General features: G+C 43.3%; 1 protein-coding gene across 1 annotated transcript in view; it reads right to left on the bottom strand.

Moving 5' to 3' along the window:
* The window catches only part of WWC1 (WW and C2 domain containing 1), a 38,009-nt gene extending 15,002 nt beyond the window's left edge, over positions 1-23,007 (bottom strand). Inside the window, exons 1-10 of the mRNA XM_010139206.1 lie at positions 22,905-23,007; positions 16,989-17,192; positions 14,958-15,034; positions 13,936-14,015; positions 12,806-12,935; positions 12,105-12,251; positions 10,987-11,060; positions 5,692-5,934; positions 4,164-4,253; positions 1,307-1,836 (exon numbers count right to left, since the gene is read on the bottom strand). Of these exons, the coding sequence (XP_010137508.1) occupies positions 1,307-1,836; positions 4,164-4,253; positions 5,692-5,934; positions 10,987-11,060; positions 12,105-12,251; positions 12,806-12,935; positions 13,936-14,015; positions 14,958-15,034; positions 16,989-17,139 (1,522 nt within the window). The 5' untranslated portion in view covers positions 17,140-17,192; positions 22,905-23,007. The remainder of the gene's footprint in view (positions 1-1,306; positions 1,837-4,163; positions 4,254-5,691; positions 5,935-10,986; positions 11,061-12,104; positions 12,252-12,805; positions 12,936-13,935; positions 14,016-14,957; positions 15,035-16,988; positions 17,193-22,904) is intronic.
* Between the last annotated feature and the right edge of the window lie 462 nt (positions 23,008-23,469).

Here is a 23,469-nt window from a genome sequence, read left to right as displayed (position 1 = left end):
CCCCCCGCCCCCAAATGCCCAAAGAGTAAAATCTCATCTCATTACTGCCCTGAAATAAACTCCTTATGGTGATTATTTTGTCTGCTGACTGGCTAACAGCAATAATCACTTAATCTGCTTAATACCTGAGCTTTCACTTTAACAGCCTTGACAAATCTTGAAGAGCTAAAAAGGTTAAAACTAATCAGTGCCCAGTTCTAGTAGGAATAATTAGTGTTTCCTCCTCAAATGCATAATACCTCTGGCTTGCAGGAAAATGGTAGCTCAGAGGGGAAGATCTGTACTCGTGTCTGTTTTCGTATTTTAGTGTCAGCCTTCTCAGTGCAGAAGGCAGTGATAACACGGTGCTAGTTTTCTTTCTTCACATAGGCTGTTTTATAATCCTGTGAAAAACAAACTGCACTGCTGGTTCATACAACTACAGCTCGCAAGTTTGTATGGCCTTTAAAGCTCTTCACTGCAGCTCCAAATCCCATCCTTTCACTCATCTCCACCGGCTTTAAACCCAGCTACAGTCACAAGGGCTTCAGACAGGCCCCAGCACAATTGCCCTGACTGCTGCCTACTGCTTTCCATCCACTTCAGCCCAGCCATCATTCTACAGAAGGGTGAACCCTTCCCACCCACCAACAAGCCACATGCATGTATGAGAACATCCACTATCTCTAAATGTCTTATTTTATCACGCTCGCAATCGAAACACGTTTTTGTTGCTAAGAGACCATCCCCCTCAAACCAGCAGAATTTCAAGCACAGCCTTGACATGTCTGTTCAGCTCAAGTTAATAAATTCATTGCCACTGATTTACTGGGAACCAGAGCAAGACATTGCAGCAGGGAAGGAGTTTTATTATCATTTCTTAACTATTAAGCTAAATGGCTTTCCCAGCCTTCCTCAAAAGCCTGGCCAAAAATTGTGTGTCAATACGGCATTACAATCCTCCCAGACCCAAAACACTAGACAATATTCTGAGTAGTTTAGCGCCAAATTAAACAAAGAATCCCACCACAACCATTAATATTTGCACACAAAATCCCTGTAATTTGTGTACACATTCATGTAAGTCCACTAAAGCCACACCCAGATACAGTCTTCTGCAAGACTCATCAGATCAGCAGCATTTTTCATGGACAAATGAAAATAACAACCCTTTCTCCCAAGCAAGATAAACACTTAGTTGAATACGCTTTTCAACACAAAGGTATCGAGATGACAGACAGCTTTTGAAACACTTGCTTCTCAATGCTTTATAAACTACATTAAAAATAAATGCACGCATGCTCATGCAAATAGTTTGTTACCATACCTTGACCTAGATGTTTATCTCCTGCTCTCGGCTCTTCCAGTCTACCGTTGCCACTCCCAGTGTTTAGGGTGAGTTCTGAGAGATTGGTACTTATCTCTGTGTCATCAAAATCCATATGGCTTGAAAAGGCATCACCAGTTAGGAGTGGGTCTATCACCAGTGGGGAGCAAGGTGGAGATGGAGAAGAGAGAGATGACCTTGGAGACAGCGATGTCATGGATTTTGGAGTACCAGATAACGATCTCAGAGCCTGTATGCGACTGGTGGTATCTGCTTTGTGAGGTTTCACTACTTCGTTTTCGTGAATAGTGGTGATACAGCCTGATGGTCTAAATCCAGCAGCTCCTTCTAAGAGCAAGTCAAGCTTGTTTTGATAGTCTGAGTCCAGCTGCTCCAGCTGCTCATAGTAGAGATCAGTGAAACTGGCTGAGGTGGATGAATCCTGGCTGGAGGTGGCAAGAGATCCTCTGCTAGATGCAAGAGAACCAGGGCTGCTGCTCGAGGAGAGGGAAAGCATGCTGGTGGAGAGACTGAAGGAAACAAGCCAGAAAACCATTATACTCCGGACTGCTCAGGGAAACACTGCAATGTCACCAAAATCTAAGCCCACATGGTACATTTTGCTTTGTTAGCTCAGGCCATACGCATTAGTCCCCACAACAATCCAGAACCACAGTTTACCCTGCAGAAAAGTTGGGTCACTTTTCAATAAAAATAATACAGTTTATACGTATTTTTTACTAACCATATCAACCTCATAAAAGTCCTTGTTTATCCAAAACAACTCTAATGAATAGTTTCAAATATATTAAAATTAGTAATAATATTCTCCTCCCACATCTGTCTGGGGAAAAAAAAAAAATCTTTGGTTCCTGTCAATCTCCAAAGCAGACTGCAAAAACCAGCAAGTCCCATGCAAGAAGATGAAGTTACTGCAATGAACCATCTGACCACATGGAAATTTTCTTCCATTTGCCTCAATCCTTGACCCAGAGCCAACAGACAGTATCACAGCTGCGTGGAACTGGCCCTCGGAGATCACAACAGCCAGCAGTCACCAGAAACCTGGCAGGATTTACCTATGTGAAAGGCTGCTCTGTGGAATCCAGGGCCAGGAGAGCTAGGGAGAGAGTTGGGGCTGGGCTGGGCAACCCACATTATTTGTCCCTAGAGATCTAGGGTCAGAACATAACTGACAGCAAAATTAATTTTAAGCAGGTGCTGAATAGAAGTCTGTTCAGCTGAGAAAGCCCAGACACCACAGCACATTATTTTCTGCTCAAAAAAAAAAAAAAAGACCCCAAAAAATCCTCCAGTACTGACCACAACAAACACCATCCTAGAAATTCCATTTAAACTAACACTCCTGCTCTGGATATTAAATATCTTGCTCGTTACTGACTGTTTAAAGATTCACACTTCAGATATGGATTAGCTACCGAAAAATTCCTGCCTATGCATAAGTGGCTTAAGTTGCCCCGCCGAAAATCAGTGAGGATGTTAACAAGCCTAATAATCCCTTATTTATTATTTATGGGGTAGAATCTGCACTTGTATAATTATGCCCACGACCTTATGACAAAAAGGGAAGTATGCAGAATTTAGTATACATTTGGGACAAAATGTCCTCTGCATTTGTATAACAGACGTGCACTGCATCGCATTTGTTAAAAAAGCTTTTAGGGGAAACATAACTGAAACACAATAGATGTTTTTGCATTTTGGCAGCGTATATAGATCTGGTGAGGACTAATAAATTCACAGCTTTTCAGTATGAAAAGGGAGGGTTTATAATTGAACTTTTCCCTATCAACAGACTGGGCTGGACTTCATTTTGAGCATACCTTTGAGTGCCAGACATTTTGCATTATGGGGTTAATAACAAATGCTTATTCTTATCAAGGGGCATGCCAAGAACACTGGGTGCATAGTTAGGAAGAAATTAGTTTCACATGCTTCTTGGTCACCTCAAAAGATCCCTAATCACTAGATGAAATGAAACATGATGCATTTCCACTGCATAAGAGGATCACAGACAGCTATTCTCCGTGGTGGCTTATTTACATGTCAGTCTTGCTCTATTATTTCTTTGCAGTCTTTTCGGTGTCATCTTCCCAAAATGAAACAGAATCCAAGTGGAGCAGAAGCTACAAACAGAGTAAATTCAGCACAAACTGATAGGGAAAACCTCAACCAAGCAAAAACCCCACCAAACTCTTCCTAATCAAAACGATAAAACCATAGTTTTAGCTAATGATGATTCGGCTTAGTGCCGTCAGTTGTGCATTTGTCTGGAAACAGTAGTCCTACGGTATTCCAAAACTACAGCCTGAAGAAGCAGACCACATTATGACTGCTGAAACATTTCTATATTCCATGTGAGTGACAAGAGATTCGGAGATAGCTCAACACATTGTCTGCTCTGCAAGCAACAGCCCACTTGGAATTAATTTAGAGAAATATTATCCCAACATGTAGTTGCATTACAAGATTCGCTTCACTTGCTGTGTGACAGTTAAGCTGTCTTTAACATACTTAATAATACTTCAGTAATTCAAACGTTAGTAAAAAACCCCTCAGCTATCCTTAGTCACCTAAACGTTACAGCCCAAAATCGAAGGGATTGTGCAAACTCCTGTCGTCAGACAGGCACCACCACGAGGTTGGTCATCCCACTCTAAAGCATCCCTCTAAACCAAGCGGGACGTATAATCCTCAAGGCTTCTCCTCTCAGTGACCACGCAGGGGTCCTAGGTCACCACTGTAACTGAAAGGCGTTTTAGACCTCTCAGCTGGGAGATGAAATCGTTAGCAAAGGCAGTCGCACCCTGTGCAGTTTCTGTAGCAGGTCTCGTACCTTTTCAGCTGGGTGTGCAACATTGCCACTAATCGTGTGGTTTCTTCCAGTTCTCGGACTAGCTGATTTCTTTTGCTATTCAACTTCAGTCTAAGAGAAGAGAGAAGAAAAACATAAGCTAAAGCAGCACTTACTATTCAAAATTAGGAGTAAAGGAAAACTCTATTTTTTCTACGAAAGTTAATACACAGTATAATGTGGGACGGTATTTGGTCAAGATGTGTACGTGTTTACCACCCAATCTTAAAACGTGGAACTCAATCCTGCAAACATTCACAACGGGGAAAATAATTACAGCCAGTACTGTAGAAGTTCATGTTTCTATGATCTGCCCTCAAGAAAAGTCTGGCAGATTTTGCTCGCTATACACTATTGCATTCTTACACTTACTGTGCTAAAAATGCTTTCATTTGCTTTCAGTAAGGACTAAGGATGATTAAGTTTTACGTGACTTAGTTATTAACGGTCTCATTATGGCTTTACATGAATTAGGGACAATAGCAACATCTCTGTTTTATTTCACACCCAAACTGGTCTGAGGCATAAACGTGCACTGGGGTGCTCAAACCCTAACTAAACAGGCCTCTGGACAAGAAATCCTTCTCCAGAAACATGCTGCTGCTTTGGCACACTGGAACAGGAACTTTTTCCTAAAAATCAGAAATGAGAGCATTCATCTATGGCAAGACCAGAAACATTTGTCAAACCACAGGTATTTCATGCTGGTAAAAGTCTCACAGCTGAAACATCTGAGATACCTGCATTTTTTTCCAGCATGCTAAAACCATGAAAAGACTATGCAGAAAACTGGTGCAGTCTGGACATGGAGTATGTAAGAAATTAAAATCAAGAGCCGCAGAGAGAGTGAACGCAACATGCTTAATTCCGTATGTATCCGAGAGACTGCAGCTAGAAGTAACGCTGCTGTAGCCACCCACATTAATAGGCCAGAGCGTAAAGCGCTGGTAGGCAATGCCTAATGCAGAATTCATCCTCCCTGCACATCCCCACGAGATTCCACCCTGCAACACAAGTCAAATTAGGGAGGAGAGCTGGCATTTTTGCAGCTAGTTTAGATTCACAGGATATTCCATGCAACTCCCACAGCCCTGTCAAATACCAGTTCCTACAGGAATCACAGACAAAGATGCTCAGAACGAACAAATTTAAAAAATTTAAAATTCCATCTGTTGACATTTACCAAGCTCCAGACTGCACAGCAACCATGGAAGCTGTTGCAAGGTGCCGGCTGCATACAGAAACATTATAGTACGCTAACATGATACTGGGTTATTTTGAGCATTTCTTACACTCTCACAGAGGATACATTTGTAGGACCAACAACCTTTTCCCACTTGGGGAGTAAGGTTTCTTTTGGGAGGTGACTTCAGAGACCTCGTAAGTAGAAACAGCCTCCGGGAAATCTGAGGGCACGCTGCTATCAGCATTCAGCCAGCGGATGTTGCTGCTTGCTCCTGATGACCTCTTGCCCAACAAGGCAAGCCCTGTCCTACGCCCAGTAACCTACCTCTCAGTTAGAGCTTTGCTCTGAGTGTCTCTAGCCGCCTGAAGATCTTCCTCCAGGCGCCTTCTCTCCATCTCCAGTCTCTCCACCTCTCCTCGAGTCCATTTTCTGGGGCTAATAAATCGCATTTCTTTTAAGAGCTCCTCCTTCTCATTAATTAGTATTAGACGATCCCGCTCAGAGTCCAGCACACCAGGCCAGGCCTCGCTGTCAAGCTTAGCCAGTTGTATTTTCAGGTTTGATATTCTGCAGCAAAACACAAAGCAGTTATTCCATGAGGAGAGTCTGAGCTACTGCTCCAAACACACAAAGGTGTACCACGACCAACCCCATCTTCCATTGCCCTGAAGAAGGCTCTCAGCTCAGGGACAACTACCCTCACCCTCCTGCCCTCCTCACCAGGGCACTGTTAAGCGACAGCACAGCCGAGAGGGTGACGTGCAGAATGGGACTTTAACTCAGCCTTGCTCCCAACAGGAAGCTAAGGCTCTAGCGAACCTGCAGTGTCCACCAGTCAGGAAACAGTAAAACAGAAATTCTGGACCTCAAAAGAGCTGTCAGATATACTATAGGGCGTTTCATACGCCTTAAGGCTAATGACCTCACAGTACTTGGTACGGAGAGTATTACATGGGACATCTCTCATCTTTCAACAGTTTTACGGAAAAGGAACCATACACTCTCCACATGCGATTCAGATAGGCCAATGAGATCAGTGGTTGCTCAAAAGTTTGGAAACTCGTTTTGTCTTTACAATGGGGACTTAATCATACACCTGCTGCCACTGTAAGAATCCGACTATTGACTCAACACGAAGCACTCTGGACACGTTACAGAGGCGCGCTGCTTCTGGTACTATGTGCACCAGAGGACAAAAATAGTCAAAGAGTCAGTATGATCCTCCCTAAATCCAAAGCCTCTCGTTTGCATGAAATTTAAAGTCTATTTCCATTCCAGATTTCAAAGTCTGTATCGCTAATCCTTCGGCACCATACCACATTATCTCAGGCAAGAAGATGATTACCAAACACAACACTACTACAGATCTAGAATTTAGCAAGAGCTTTGACTTGACAGGCGCTCACGGCAGGTAAGGAGGCTGCTCACTCAACCACCTGCTTTGCAATGCAACATACAGAGGGAAGCAGAAACCCAGCAGCGGGTCAGGATGCAGCACCAAGGGCAGTACTGTCACTCTTCCAAAAGGAAGCTGTCTCCTTTGGGCTCATTCATCTACAACTCCTCATGACCTGACAGGGTGATCACGGTAGTTTGGCGAGAAACAACAGTTCAGATAAAGCTGAATAAGAGGTACCGAGAACTGGCGTTTCTGGAACTGGCACAATCAAAAGTGACTGAGTGGGGAGCAGGGAATGGCAAAATGGGCTGAGGTGGAGAAATTACAAAGTCTTAGAAGGCTAACAAGGAGAAGCTTGCAATATAAGGCAAGATACTAGCAAAAATAATTCACCTGACTGAAGACCAGCGAGTCAAAGCATACATGCTCACTCCTTCATGTGACTGCCTTACATCAACCTCACTCAGATTTAGTAAATACACAAGAAATGGAAGTATAATGCTGTATACGTCAAATGAAAGTCCAGTATTCATCTACCTTTGAAAAGGGCTTTGTGATCTGGTGACAGAATTACTGGACTTAAATTGGGCACACCACATAGTTGTGGCTACTAATCTGGATTCAGTTCTTTCCAGAACTTGGTTTATGCTACAGAAGTGCGTGGGACAGCGCACACTTCCTCCAGCAAACATGCAGGCACACAACAAATTCAATGCCAACTAGTAAAATCAACGCATGTGGAGTAAGTAATAAGATGCAGATCAGGGCAGCGGCAGCTACATGGCTGCTGAATGGTCTTGAAGAATAAAGCTTTGTCTTCCAGGTTCCAGAGGCCAAGAGGAACTCGAGACCCGAGAGAGCCTGTGAAGGATTAGGCTCACACAGAGTGACCTGCTCCTCCATCACAGGAGACAGACTAGAGATCACCTTTCTGAAGAGAAGGCTCGCTTTCTGTAAACCTGTTTCCCACAGCAGGTTGATTACTCTAATTAAAGTTCCATAATTGACAGACATTCAGCTCAACTATTTTTAGGTCGTCTTAGGAGCTGTTTTGTTTTTGAGTGCCTGATTATGTGCAATACTGTGCTCCAACGAAGAATTAACAGTGGCATTAATTCATAATCCAGGAATTCCTCTGTGCATTTTGAAGGGATACAAGTTTAAGAGGATTGGTTGGCATTAATCTGATCACTGCTGGCATACATTTGCATGGATATGGCTTTTCCACTGGAATTTGTTCTCCATGCATGTGGAAGTCTAACAGCTTCGTTAAACTAACCTCAAGCTTTACCCTCTGCAAATTATCTTTCTTTTTCCCCTTCTCAGTTAAAAGGAGGTTGATTTATTCTGTTTTTGCAGTAAACCAGCATCATTACAAAAGAAATGCTTTGCAAACCGTCCGGCATTTGGCTGAAAGCTCCAGCCCTTCAGCATCCACTGCCCGAGTCTGAAGCGCATCACTGCCGAGCCACGCTAGGTTTGCACTGCAAAGAAACTGGCGACACTGGGCCCAGGTCATACCGTCTTTCTGAACCACCCCTAGCTTGCAAGACTGAACAAAATACACAACAGGAAGCTTAAGTTTTATTTGACTGTTTTCTTTTCACCTAGAAAAGGTAGTTAGATGATTTATTCATCGCCATATCAAGTCTCTTCTTTTTTTCACTGGGGAAAACTGGTACTTACTTATCTGTGACACAGGCACAGCACGTAGAATTTTTAGTCTTTGGAGATTGTTCAGAGCACAGTATCTCCACAGAAGCGTACACTAAGATGTGTATCCACAACCAGTAATTAGCAATTCTTTATCAGATCAGACTCTGTTCTTCAGAAAAAAAATCAAAGTGGGAGGTGTTAAAACTGACCAGTCAAATACCCACCACTGTTGCAATGCTGCTAAATGTGACATTAAAATATTTCACCTTAGGAGATGATAAAACATACTTTTAAAATCCCAGAGTTAACACCAGTCGCACAAAACCCAAGCTGAAAGTTTAACTGTTGAAGGAACTAAGTGAACAGAGTGCAAGTGCCACACAGCCGAGTTGCTGCTGTCTGCCTGCAACTGTGCAACACAGTTTAGCTGCCTCAGTAGCCATCTCCTTGTTGAGACGTAGCACTGACACCTCCTTTGACATGACACCCATTATCGACGTCCAAACCAATTAAGCTATAGGTTTGTCACTGCGGCTGCCCTTTGCTCTTTTTTGAAGGTTTAACATCATCTGCTCTAGGGCTCTCAGTGTCTCGCTGAGCTGTGAAAGGAAAGGACTTAGCAGTGGATAAGGGAACATGCAGAACTGCACCCTGACACCTCTGGTGCAGGGAAGTTCAGCAAGATATTCACCTACGTCTATGTCTTTAGTTTGGTCCACAACAGTGGTGTAAAGAATGTCTGTTCCAGCCCATTTGCAAAATCATCAGCCCCTTATGAATCTGGTAGTTCTAATCTAACTAAAAGGGGATCATCTTGATTTCAGACCTTAAGTTTTACCTTCCGGGGTAAAGCCCAGCTATTAAGACAGGTATTTCCACCATTTGGCTCCCTTCATAGTATGTGCATGGGCAAAACACTTGCTCTTCTACTATGTTTTGAAACATTTTAATATGCTGCTGTGGGAACAGGAAACACTTCTAACATCACAAGGAAGAATTTTCACAGGAGCTGAAGGTTCCTTGTGAGTCACAATATCCATACAATCGTTCCAGCTTAAAACCAGTCCAGGCGTGTGTTTCCGCAGCTCCTACAAAAGACCCTGCCAAAACCACAGTGCTCTGATAGCTGGAGATCTTTTCATTTTAGCATCAATTATTCATGCCCACTCAGACCCATCTTTCCTCATGGTACAGTTTTCTGTATCATGAGGAGAAAACTCCAAGAAAATCTGTAGAGAGACACGAAGTATCAGACCTTCTTTAATTGCAGGACTGTGTTGTAGGCCCTTCACCGCTACTTCAGATGAACTATTGTGCTGCCTTTATAAAGCTCTGTCTCTTTTTAAAGAGCACATTAATTGCCTTCTCAGGTTTGTCGTTATTCACTCGCCCCTCCTTGAAAACTACAGGCTAAGTAAGAGTGCTCCACTTCAGTCTGAACATGTAAAGTCACTGTGAATTAAATTGCAGTCCTCAGAAAAGCTTTAAAATAAAAAGCAATTTTAACACTGAAAAATTAACCACTGCCTCTTGAAGACTGATAGTTTTAATGTTGTTTTAAAAGTCACAGGATGATGAGAACGTTAAGGCAGTTTGGCAAATCTCGGACTAGCAAAAGGGGCAGTTTGATAAAATTGCTCCACCAAGGAAGGGAAGTGTAAGTTCGTGTCAAAAGCAGCTGGGCACACGCAGCCTTCGTCAACTGCCACAGATGCTAATATGAGTAATGCTAACTGCCAAGATACTAATATAAGTAACCTCAGCCTTAAAGCTCTTATCCCTAACCAGAGACCGGAAAAAGATCTTCCTCTTCGCATATATCCCAAGTGCAGGTTGTTTCATGCACCTGAAGTTTGTTATTCTGGAACTGCAAATCAGCAGTCCTTTAGAGCAGTTAAAATTGAAGTCACCACCACCAATGGTTACAGCGCTGAACACGGACTAGGCCGGCCGAAGTCTAAATAGTAATGCTGGCTGGTTTTTTGTTTAACTAACCAGTTGAGTTAGCTGTTATCTATTAAAAATAAAAGTAAAACTCAGAAGACATTTGCTTAAATTTGCCTGTTAAGTAGACAGGAATTTTGAAAATCTATTCATTCATCTCAGATCAGAGGACAAGGGTGAAAACTTCCATTCTTACAGATAAGCCCCGGAATCGTACCCAGTGACCATATTTCAGGTGTTAACACAAAATACGTTTCTCCCTATCAATCAGACTCAAAGCCATGCAAACATTTGTTTCATTTTGACCAGGGCGAGGAGATGCCTTGCAGCACGGTCTCCTTATTAGGAATGGGGAAGCACTGCCCACAGGTAGTAAAACCACTTAGGTCCCCACGGGTGGGGCCAGACTGAATTCTTCATGTGTTACTCACTCCTTAGTAATTTCTAGGATGGTTGTTTATTTACTGCATGATAACATTGGCCCAAAAAGCCTATTGCCTCCCTGGCTCAGTATTCCGCAGTAACACCGGGTTTCAACCTGAGTGGCACCTTTTCTAGTGGAACCTATCTTCAGGATAAGCTGTGTGACAGCCAAGAGGTACAACAGTCCAAAGAATTACCTTCTCTTCGCTTCTTCATATTGAAGGCGTAATCTCACTTTCTCAGCCAACTGGTTGTTGCTGCTGGCAATAAACTGAGACAAAAAAATATTAAATGAACAACTTAGAAACCACTCCTCTTTTGATATTCCCTACTGACAGTGGTACAAGTTACACTTGTTCGTGTCAAACTCATTTACCAGTCAAATCAATCACAGAATGGGAAAATCTGGCCTTTGATTAAATTTTTCATGATTTCTTCAAATACTTAAACCCCCCCAAGATTCAGAGTCTTTTTGGCCTAGTTTATCAGAAAAATAAAATCTACCACATCTATCTCGGGCTTCTCTTCTCACACACACACAAATAGCTCTGTAATCTTCCTTCTTAAATACTGTTTGCAACCTGTAACTGCTGTGTGGCATTTTGCCGAGGATGACATCTTTCTTGGGCTGTAAAGTCTTAAAGACAAGGGACATCCCATCACGCCCAGACCTGAAGCTCTTCAGTCACGCACGGCCCTGACCGCAAGTGGCTGCATATGTTTGAAGGTTCACAGGAGAGGCTTCTGCGACGTCCTGCGAGACAGAGGAGGTGCTCACAGCGCTGATCGAGTCCTCGCCGGGCTGGCACCAGCCTGACAGTTACGATCTTGTTGCACAAGTGGGACTGAAGGTTTATGAGTACCGTGACTTTGATGGCATCAAAATATCAGCACATATGCTATCTTTCTCACTTGTAAGACACTAAAAGCCAAACTCTCTCTTAAGGGAAGAGTCCTCATTAGAGCTTAGCCCAGACGTAGCCGCTGCATGTTTCTTGTCTAGAAGCGTATCATTGCTATAAAGAGCTAAGGGAATATTTGTATCACAAGAAGCTACACCTACAGGCAAAATACAACTTCCTTCCCTTTTATTCCCACCTGGGTTGTTCTAACAGAGATAGCGTGGGGAAACAGCAAGTTGTCTTTAGAGATAAATTAACATTACACAAAAAGGAAGGTCACGTTGAAGTTTAAACCAGGAGAAGGTATAATTTCATAGACACTTGCCTGTGCTTGGAAACTCATTCTAAGGTAGTACTACACGCAGTTCAGAGGAATGTCTCCACAGGCACTTGGTTTCTCACACATTACTCACATTTCCTGAAACATCCGTCTGGGAGCTGACGTCCAGGTACTGCCGAGGTAACAAAGGGCTGGAGCTTTCCACGGACACGCTGCTGGCCCACAGGTCTGACTGGGATCCTCTGTCATTCACAAAGCTGTCTTTTAACCTAGCTAAGCTCTAAAACCATAAAAAGTCATGAGGTGAGCTCACTTCTGCTCAAAGTACCTCAGCAGCTACATAGTTTTAGCCTAAACTGCACGATTAAGATCTGGCTGTGTCTACTGGGTGCAGTCGGACTCTGCAAACAGGAGGGCAGGCACGGCCAGACTGCACCTCCCACAGCACAAGTGGCCCACAGGCACTAGCACACCGTCCGGCCCGGACAGACAGGCTCTCTGCTGGACACGGCAGACCAAGGGGACCCCTGCGTTTTCACGGCTTCCCCAGGTCTACTCTTTTACAGCAGAACAGTCACACTGGTTCATTCTTGTCCAATGAACCCCGAGACAAACACTCAGCTCTAAGCAAGTGCTTACTACTCTTAGTTGCTATATTTTATCTTCTTACTTCCAGGATCTGAAGAACAAAAAGGCAGCAGTCCAACCACAGTACAGAACTAATTTATGTTAATGAAAACCTCAATTACATATCTGAAACACAAGAAACTTACTTCTCAGAAATTCAATCTTATAGCAACGGCAAAGTACTACTAAGTCATCTTGTTTCAATACCTGAATGAGGTCTTGTTTTTCTTTCTCCCCTGATGTGATGGCCTTCTTGAGAGCTTTCATTTCACTTAAAATGGCTTGTGCCTCATCAAGTTTGTAGCCACCTTGAGTATCAGACATTTTCATGTCAATTCTGCATGGAAATTAAAAAAAAAAAATAAGTAAGCTAAACCTTTTAAAAATCCCCTCATCAAGTTTGTAGCCACCTTGAGTATCAGACATTTTCATGTCAATTCTGCATGGAAATTAAAAAAAAAATACAGTAAGCTAACACTTTATAAAATCCAATTACTTTAATCATCCTAGGGGCATGCATCTTGACTTCTAGTTTCAAGAACAACACACTGAAGGAACAGAGAACCCCACTCATCACTGGCTAATTTACTCCATTCAGAAGTACATTAAGCTTCATTCTTATTTTAGCCATATCATCTCTTTGACTCCTTAGGAAGGACAAAGATGCATACAGAACAAAAACAGAACATCTGGGCAGGTTGCTGCTGGTTTCTAACCTGGAGAGGATCAATTTTGCTATCTACGAGAATTCCTTCTTCAGTCTTGATTTTGGAAACCAGGCACAGATCTCACATGCACGGATGTACTCACTTGCACCACCTAATTACAAACCACCTCATCCTTCCCTCTTCTCAAAGCAATTCTACCGCAGCTGATGGTTACTATACATGATATTACCCAGTGATGTTATTTAAAACATGCCAGGTGTCTACTCATACAGAGGTAAGTACCTGAAACTTTCCCTCCCCTTCCACTCCACCCCAGATTTTTCCTCGGTGTCCTAAAACAATGGCTCTTGCAATTAAGACAACAGGCCGTACTGCGTCATCCGTATGAGAAATACCGAGAAGAACAGAATACCGTTTCACTGACAAGATCCTGTTTCAAAACCTTTCTGCCATGAAGTCAGTTCTGATAGGGTCAATCACATACAGGCATTGATTTGAGAGAACCACCCCCGTGGCTGTGTACTGCTTTCAGCTGCACATGCCTAAAGATACCAACAGCAACACGTTTCAGCTTACATTATTTCAGCAGCTATTTATAAATGTAGAGGGGGATGCACTACAAGCCAGAGATGTTCTACACTGAAAATAAGATCCTGAGAACAAACTTACTGCTTCAGTGTTTGAAATCCATGCTCTTTGTACTGGAGCTCTTGCTTCATGTGAGCTACTTCTCTCTTGAGTTTATTAACCTGCGGCAAAGCAAGGTGTCTGATTTTCAGAATGGTATTTTATATGAATATTTAGGTACAGCACTACTCATTCAATTAAAAGCTTATTCAGAGTAGACAGTTTTCTAAACAGTTTCCAGATAATCAGTTCATCTTAGTAGCAGCTAACAGCCCTGACTGTATCCTTATTGGGACATTATCACTGGAGGGGTTTATCCAGTGCCCAGATATTACATCAGTTAATAAGGGGCTCAAGGGATGTTTCAACCTCATAAACAGAAAAGCAGAGAAAAATTTGAGACAGGAATGAAAACACACTGATTTTACTCAGAAATGTTTAAAACCTTTCCAGCCATAAAAAAGAAAAAAAAACCCCAAACATTAAGCATCGGGACAGGAGTTACACTACAGGGATAGAAACCATCCTCCAAGATACCAAACTAAAAGGCCCCACTGCATGAGTAACACAGCAGGATGATAATACATACTGTAAATCCACTGACCCTACAGCTTGCTGTTTTATATTCCTCCACAGAGGCCACACTGACCTACTTTACTTTAGTCCTTTCTTCCCAAACTGAGCTCTGCATGAGAGCACACACTGCTGCTGCTAACAACCCGCACTAAGCCCAGGACAAAACAGCTGCCAGTCTCTGGAGAGAGCTCACAGCAACCCAGCGCTGCGGCACACCGAGGAGCCAGCATGCAGCTAAATGCCCCACAGCGTATCTGTAAGCAGCCGCTACTGCCAGCTTCCAAGGAAGTCTAAAGTCTAAGGGAAATAAAGTGTTTCAGACTCTTAAGACGGCAACGTTTGAGAATTCTGATAAATTATCTCCTAGATTAACTATGGCAACATTAGCTCTTTCAACTGCTTTGGCATCTCCTTTTAGTATCTCCCATGAGGTCTGGAAATACCTGCAGTTTACTCGTGTCAAGCAAAGGTCCATTTGTACTACTCACCCTGGATTTTGTAGTAGCAATCTCTGCTTTGAGGATCTCCGGGTCATACTTGGAACTTGACGATGAGCCAGACAGCACTAGAACAAATACAACACCCAGTTTAACAGCTCTACCTTTCTCCCTACTCTTCCGTCAGCCCCACCACAAATCAACATCTCCCATCACTCCTGCACACCCAGATCTCCAAACACTGCTGATGTAGGCCTTTTACCTGTTTTCCAATTCTCTTCTCGCCCCTCAAAGTCAGGGAAAGGCAACAGTGCAATCAAGTACTCCACAAAAAAGCGTGTACTAAAGAGGCCAGAGCATGCCTTGTACCTCCAAAGTCTTGATTTGTTCCAGGTTAACACACTAAACTCAGACTCCCAAACATCTTCACTCCATTCACTAGTGTGGCTTCCTGCCTTTCCAAAGGCATTTAACAGAACTGAAGGGACAAGCATTGCATAAAGGTTTACTTTATTTTTTTCTTTCAAAAATTTCTCGTTGAGTAAACAATCCCCTGAATGTTTAGAAACAAAGAAAAGCAAAGAATTACAAGAAACTGAAAAAATGTGATGCAATCCTTCTCACAGCCTTGAGGACATGACCATTCGTACAATGTGTCACACCAGATTAAATCAATGTCCCATTAAGAGCAGAATTCTCTTCTCCGCAGCAGTTAAAACCCTTCTGCTTCAGAAGGTACAGAAGCTCCCCAATGTGCAGTGCTGTTAGAGGTAGCTGTAGGCAAGGGAGATATTTTCATCCTTGCAGCCATCAGTTTACGCCCTATAAAACATAGGAGAGCATTTCTAGCTCTTTCTGTTTGGTTGTATTTTTAAACACAGATCGCATCATGCCAGTGAAATTCATGTTCGCAGTGTTCTTAGCGTACTGCTCTTGTACACCGGTACTTCGGTAGAGTGCTCTAAAGAAAAGACTACAAAGACAATTCAAAGGTACTTCAGAGATGATGGATGGGCCTGTACTCAAAAAAGAATCCCCCAGCTGACAGAAAACCACTGAAATAATTATTAACGTCAGGCACAGGATTCACCAGTGGAATTCACCACCATAACACAGCATGAATGAACACAGCAAGTGTGAAGCAGGGGGAGGTCAGTCCACTGATGTGGCTAGCAAGAATAATGTTCTTGCTTGAGGTCTGCAATACTAAGGATTATTAAAAAAATATGTACACACGACTTGCAGGAAATAAATCCACCAATGGACCTTTTGCAGCTCCTAACTAGTAATAGTAAGGGGAAAATTTGGCCTTCTCTAAACATTCCTGCATCAAATCTTGAAGCAACAGGTACTGATGTTTCCTGTGTGACAAAGAATATGGAGCACAAGCCAATGTTCTTCATACGCAGAGAGATAATCCACCAATGATAGCTTTTACATGGCATAACACACAGACCCGTAGCTCCCCGCGACAGTCACGCAGCTACCTGAGATGTTAGACTCCAACAGGGCCTGGGAATGCTATCTGAGATGAGCCTTCTTGCCTTGTTTCTACTCTTTGGACAGGGGAATCATGGAAAATAATACCTAAATTCTTTTTTTCACATTGAGCCAATGATGAAATTTTTTTCATATGTTGAAGCCCGTGACTGAAAGTCTGTACGCTGACTCCAGTGACCGAGCCAACCGCAACAGCGTTTCGTAACAATTAACCTGCACCAAATGGGCAGCTATTGCTTTTGAGATGATCTGAGCAAACGTGGAGAGCGACACTGCACAGCACACACCAGTGCTCTACCACAGGACCAGCACCAGGCAGTTTACTGTCCTAGAGGGATCAGGACTCAGAAAGTCACTGGATAAGAGTTCACTAACTACTCACGGCTGGTCTGAGAGCCCAACTTGTGCTCCCAAACATCATGCAGCTGCCCTATTGCTTTTGAGATGATCTGAGCAAACGTGGAGAGCGACACTGCACAGCACACACCAGTGCTCTACCACAGGACCAGCACCAGGCAGTTTACTGTCCTAGAGGGATCAGGACTCAGAAAGTCACTGGATAAGAGTTCACTAACTACTCACGGCTGGTCTGAGAGCCCAACTTGTGCTCCCAAACATCATGCAGCTGCCGATACTCTTGCTGGGCCAATTCGAGCCTCTGCTGTTTCACTTGATAGATCTCCTTCTGCGCAGCAATTGCCTCCTGGGCCAGGACAAGATAGTCTTTCAGCATGTGCTCCTGCTCCCGCCGCCATTGCACACGAGGGTCTTCTATCTGCGTAGTTTCTTAGAAAGAAAACAGGAGGCGGCGAGATCAGTGGAACGCAGGTTTGTACTGCTGCCTGGAGAAGCTCCCTCTTTTACAGCAGTATTTAAAAATAGACCCTTGACCCATCCCATAGTAAAAGAGTTGAATAAAGACATTTTCCTTTTTCTTCAGCAGTGACCACCGATCCACAATGGGCTCCAGGGAGCTCTGCCACACTGAACCACTGTATAGAACAATTCATGATGAAATCACTGTGCAGCTCTACAGCTCCTCTGCTGCTGAAGCCATCCTGGTTCTGCCTCTTAAAATATTCACACAGGCTCACGCACACACAAGCTCTAAGACACTGACATTGACTGCTAGACTTATCTTTATTGCAACTGCTTTATACTATTACTAATGAAATACCTCAACTATTTCACTGATAAACTTTCAGAAGACATCATTGCCACATGGCTGCCTTATACAGCATCTGACAATATGAAAGCAATTATAACCCTGCCCATCCTCTTCAGCTGCCGAGTGGCTTTTATTAAAAAGAGGGAACAAAACCTTCTCACTCATATTCCATAGGTGCGCAGAAATACTCATTAAGTCACACAATGCATTCATGAAAGCATCTAAAATGACATTATATAAACAGCATCTCAGAAGGGGAGTAAACATTTCCTTCACTGACAGCAGGCACAGCAGTAAATCAGTGCAGAATACAGGAGGCGGAGTTCAAGAAAAATATTTTTTGGTAACATAGGCAACGCAGTCATGAACAGCCACACCACTTCCATCTCCGTTACCCCAATGCACCAATATATTGCTTTTCAGGTTTCTAATCATGAAAAAGGCATAAGGTCACAGACACACAGCTAGTTCTAATGCTAATTAGAGAAATTTATTGTCAGTATTTGTCTTGGTTTCATGAAGAAGTGTCCAAAATATTTTTCATTTCTCTTTCAGGGCTATTATATGCTCCCGCTTGGAACAGGTTCCAATACTCAGTTGACTAAGTGGTCTAAACTGTCTAAACTACCGTGCTTGAATAAGGATGCCTAGTTACCACATAATGAATAATTAATAAAAAGGAGCTGCTTGAAACTATCAGTAGGAATCTAATCTGCATATCTTAAGAGTCTCTTTAAATATTTAGTAAAAGCTGCCAGAGTGGAAGGTATGAGCAGCTCTTAAGCGAGTCAGGCATAAGACCAACAGCGCAATACACGGGATGTAGGGAAGAGAACGGTTTGACAATAATCCTACGAGTCAAACCAGAAATAAAGGATTTTACCCAAGGGATGGACACTCAGCCATTTTCACGAGCTGTCCAAGATCATGCTGAGGAGAAAATTAACAGCGTACTGCAGCAATAACTTGTTTAAACAGTATCTAAAGACCCAAAAGAACACATGGCATTTCAAATTACATAACAAAACTCAGAGAAGCTGCAAAAGATGAGTAAAAACAACTTTTAAGATACTAACAGTATAATCTGCAGAAGCATTTCAATAAAAAGTCCCTTATAGGTCCTGCTAGTGGAAAGAACATCTCAGCTGATGTAATACAAAAGCTAAGCCTGGACCTGAAAAAGTGCCCCAAAATAACAAGGAAAAAGCAGCTACTTATGCCGCTGTGGGTGCTGGTGCCCTCCCAGACAGCACTATGGTCTTTCTTAAGGGAAGCAAAAGGAGAGACGTGAAGATAGAGCGGCGTAATCAACTGTTAAGAGTCTGAAAACATCAGGCTCCAATCTCTTGCTCCCAAATGCCATTTTCCAGATAACCCTCACCCACACCCAGATGGAGTAACTCCTTTTACTCCCAGTTGAACCGCAAGGGGAAAGTCTGCTGTGAGTTACCTGGAGAGCTGTCCCCATACTCCCAGCCATGCAGCTTCCCCAGACCAGGCGGAATGAACACGCACCGGCAACCATGACTCAGGACTCTTCATTTCAAGCTTAATGAGGACGTTGGCAAAGTACCCATGACTCTAAAGTCTAATTGAGGACACTGGGTCGTAAGTCTACCTGTACCTATAGCTTCTTCAAGCTTGGGTATTTCCCATTTTCCTTTAACCTAGCAGCCCATTCTTCCTCTAATCATGAGAAGGACGGCGGAAGCTGCTGCAGGGAAATCCCTCCATTATAAGCAACGAGGAGAAGACTATAAAAACCTGCAATAGTGAACATCTGTTAGGTGGTGACGCACCAACAGTGCCCCAAGCACATACACCATCTGACAAAGTAAATGCTCGGCAACCAGCTCACGGAGAGGGTGGACAATGCTCTTACATACCGAAACACCTCTGCTCCCATTTTTCTAAACATTCACCTCAACCTTTTCAGTTATCACAGTACTAACGGTATCCCCTTGCCTGCAGCCTTGAGCTCTGATTTTCAAACATGCAATAACCATCTATGACAATGTTGGCCAAGGGCTCCCGATCTGCCCCAGCTACTGAGAAATGCAGAATACCTTCAAAAGTCAGGTGAAAGGACTACAGAAATGAAGGCTATTACATCATTTGTTGTCTTGTGAATGTTTAATTGAATGTTGAGCTTGTCATAAATAAATCTGACTTTTTCACGTTTGAAGAACGTAGTCTTACTACACTTGCATCAGCATCTGGCAAGAAAAGCATGGGTTTTGTGCCATTCAAATTCCAAAGAAGCTCTCCCAGAGACAGACACTCAGGGCTATGCATTAATACTGTATTAGGAATATTCTAGGTACCCAATTCAATTGTATTCTTTTGCCTCAGAGAGAGGGTTAGAAGGGCTCTCCATCTCACTTTAATGGCTCCTGGCTTTAGATTTAATTTAGGTCTGTCCTTGGGCTTATTTCTGATAGTGCGCAGCAAGAACCAACAAGCCTCCATCCCCTTCACACCCTCTGATGACGGTTCCTTCCTGCACAGAGATCCTGGAGAGGAAGAAGGTTTTGGACACCCTCCAGAGGATGCTTCATCATAAACCACAAACATGAGCCTCTTGATTAGCTGAAGGTAAGTGAATATGGTTTGCTTTATCATGATTCAGATTAGAGTTGGCATAAGACAGAGGGTTACAATTTTGTTTCTCTTCTTTTTAACCTTTCAATTGAAATTCTATGTCACATCTTGTGGCCTCTGGCATCCCATAGAAATGAAACTTTTTAAGAGCACCTGCTATTAAGCAGGTGACAGCACTGTTTGAAGCCTTCTCTGCATGCCCTTGAAGCCTGTGGTGCTTTTGAGTGGCACAGACCAGGGCTAACTGTCACGGACCACACAGGGCTCAGACCTGCAACCAGATCTTTGTGTGTTCACCCTGGGGCCAACTCAAACATACGACTATGTTTGGTTTGTCCCACCTACATGCTGCAGCTTCTGCTAGCTGGAACACTCAGGAGGTCTGACAAGCTTCTACATCCCACAGCAGCCTTCAGATCAAGGTTATGTCCCTGAACCCAAACTGGATCCCCCCCCAGTACCATATCTGGCCAGCCTTGTTTAGGCAAATGCCAGCAGAGGAAGTTAATGAGCTAGGACAGGCCACAGTGACAACTACAAACACTCAGCTTCCTCCAGTGTGGGTAGGAGAGGAAGACAAAAGGGAAGATAAAAATGTCTCAAACTGAGGACAAAGTTCAGAGGGGACATGGAAAAGACTAACACGTGAGCCAAATTTTTCCTGTGGTCAGAGGTGACCCTGATGTTCACTGCAGAAGGGGGCTGAATATTACTTTTGGGGACAATGCCAGCTCCCACAGCACCTGCCAAGACTTACATCTACTGCAACAGTCCATGTAACTTCCTCTGGTTTGTCAGGTGGTAACTGATCCAAGGGATGTGCCCCACGAATATTTCACTGGAAAGGAACAGGGAACAAACAGCTTCCCCAAAAGGCTTTACAGGGAAAACTGAATTAGCAGGAACCTCTTAATCCAGGACTGCTGCCTAACACAGCAAAGCCTGTCAGAGTCACTGGAAGGTGGCATATCCCTGTCTCTGGGCTGCTCTTGGCCTGGAGCACACTGTTAGGCACCTCCTACATCCCAGCACCTGACACAGCAAACCTCCTACCACCGGAGAAGGGAGAAGTCCAACCATGTTTTTGACTCCTCTGGAATGCTTGCCCAGGCTTTTCTTTCATCCTTGCTGCACACAGTCATGAAAACATTAAATCATTCAGAAGGAGATAAAGAGAAATCTTAACAAGACTTCAACTCAGCTCTTACTCCTTTTGTAAGTGTGGTCCACGCAGGAATAACCCAGACCCCCGGGAGACCAGACAAAGCACTAAGATTCAGACTGTCTGCAGGAGGCAGCCTCATTGTCAGCTCTCCAGAGTGCTTTCCCGTGCCAGCCAAACGGACACGGGACACCTTCTTAGAGACCTACAGGAGACCTCAATTTGGGCCTTGCAAAGCAAAGGTTGTCCAGTCCTCTCCCCTGCAGATCTCCTTTGGGTGGTCCTGTAGGCTTGTCTACCCTTTCTTCCCCACCATCCTTTCCTGCAAAAGGAAAAATCAACATCCCCACCTCACAGAAAAATAAAGCCATTTGGAGATAATACTGTGATACTGAGATGACAAGCCCTAAGTAAAAATAACTGTGCCACCTTCACATCTGGAGATATTTGATCTTAGTGTTGCAGGGTAGGTAGTGCTTTTTTGAGAATGGGTTTTTTCATTTTGCGTTTTTAATACCCGAGAGAAGTTGCTATAACCTGGAAGGTGCAGTCCCAGGCCAAGTGAAAATGTAGCTTTTCTGAAAAAGGGAAGAGTGTAAAGAGATACAGGAAAAAAAAACAGACATGCACGTTTTTATTTAAAAAAAAAATTGCTGAAGTTGTCAGCTGGAGTCCTAGAAGCCGAAATAAAAAAACCCAAACAACTTCAAGATACTTTTGTCTTTTAATTAAAAGATTTGCTCTGTGCATGAGTTACAAGCACCCCCAAAAGGGCCTGGGCATGGTTCTGCTCTGAATTTCTGGACTGCAATTGGAGCTGTTCCGTAAACAGAACCAAAGTCACTGATTTGTTTATTACTTTTTTCAGGAGATTTGTTCATTACTTTTTTCAGGAGATTTGTTCTAGCACAAGGCAATACATATTTCCTAACAATGCCTGTAATGACATCAAATTCTGTATTTTCTTACCATTCAGATGAGCTTATAAGGCTTAACACTTCTGGTCTATCAAGCCACCTAACAAAGACAATCAGAGTGGCTTAGGTTGAGGATGCAGAATAAAGCCACCACAAGCCTGAACACAACTCTTTTCCGACTCACCCACCTCTCAGGATGTCCCAAGCCTACTTGAGAGTTCCCTCCCCAGGAAAGGCAGAGCAAACTCCTGCAGCAAAGGCAGCTCATGCAGTCATTCCGTGTATCCCTGCCAGGGGAATCAGCACAGGACCTTTGCACTGTTTCCGATGGTCTTGCCACAAGAACAAATTCCAGGCTAAGAACAAACTCCAGATCATTGCTACCTAGCCAGACTCTTACACAGGTGTGTCCGTAGCATTAGCTTGAACGCAACTGCTGATGTGAAGACTGCAAAGCAAAAGGTCTCCAATTCCTGTTTTAGAGAGGGAAGTAAGCTGTACAATGGAGAAGGACTGGGTTTGATTTCACGAGCTGCAGATCTCATCTACTCTAAAACTTGCTGTTAGAGATTTTGTGGGTTTGCATTCAGTATATTTTAACACAGGCACAAAACATTCACTTTGTAAAAACACAGTAATGTGGCACTTACTGGTGTTGTGGTCTATGTAATAAACTCCAACCTGAGGGTCATAAGCTTCTTCCCATCCCAATGGCAATTCATCACTAATGCAGTCTGCAAAGGTTAGTGGTTTAGTATACCTGAAATGCAAAATAATATTTAGGATGAATAAAAGAACACTCCCGTATGTCTACTCCAAACAACTGACCAGAAAACAACTACCACAAGGGCTTCCATATAGAAAACAAAGACAGTTGGAAACTCTTTTAAAGCTTTCGTTCTTTTCAAATAATACTCCACAAATTCTTCCCTTTCTTCATCTAAAGTTACAGCAAGATGAATTCATTCTGACAGAGCTCCCGAGCCTTGTCCAGATCAGCCAGTACTGGCTCAACAAAGGAACAGTAAGAACTTTGCCAGAAACAATCCTCATCTCTGAAGTGAAAGAACAAAACTGTTTGCAGGCACGTCCTGTATCAAAAATATGTAGACAAGAAGGAGCAAGATGAGAAATGCAATTTGCATAGCATGAATAATTAAGACTGCACAATCAATAGCAAGTGCTGAGGACTGTGAGACCACTTGTCATGCAGCC

The sequence above is a fragment of the Buceros rhinoceros genome, unplaced genomic scaffold, assembly GCF_000710305.1.
Source record: "Buceros rhinoceros silvestris isolate BGI_N320 unplaced genomic scaffold, ASM71030v1 scaffold727, whole genome shotgun sequence".
Lineage (NCBI taxonomy): Eukaryota > Metazoa > Chordata > Aves > Bucerotiformes > Bucerotidae > Buceros > Buceros rhinoceros.
Note: the sequence above shows the minus strand (reverse complement) of the source record. Positions and strands in the feature narration are given on the sequence as shown.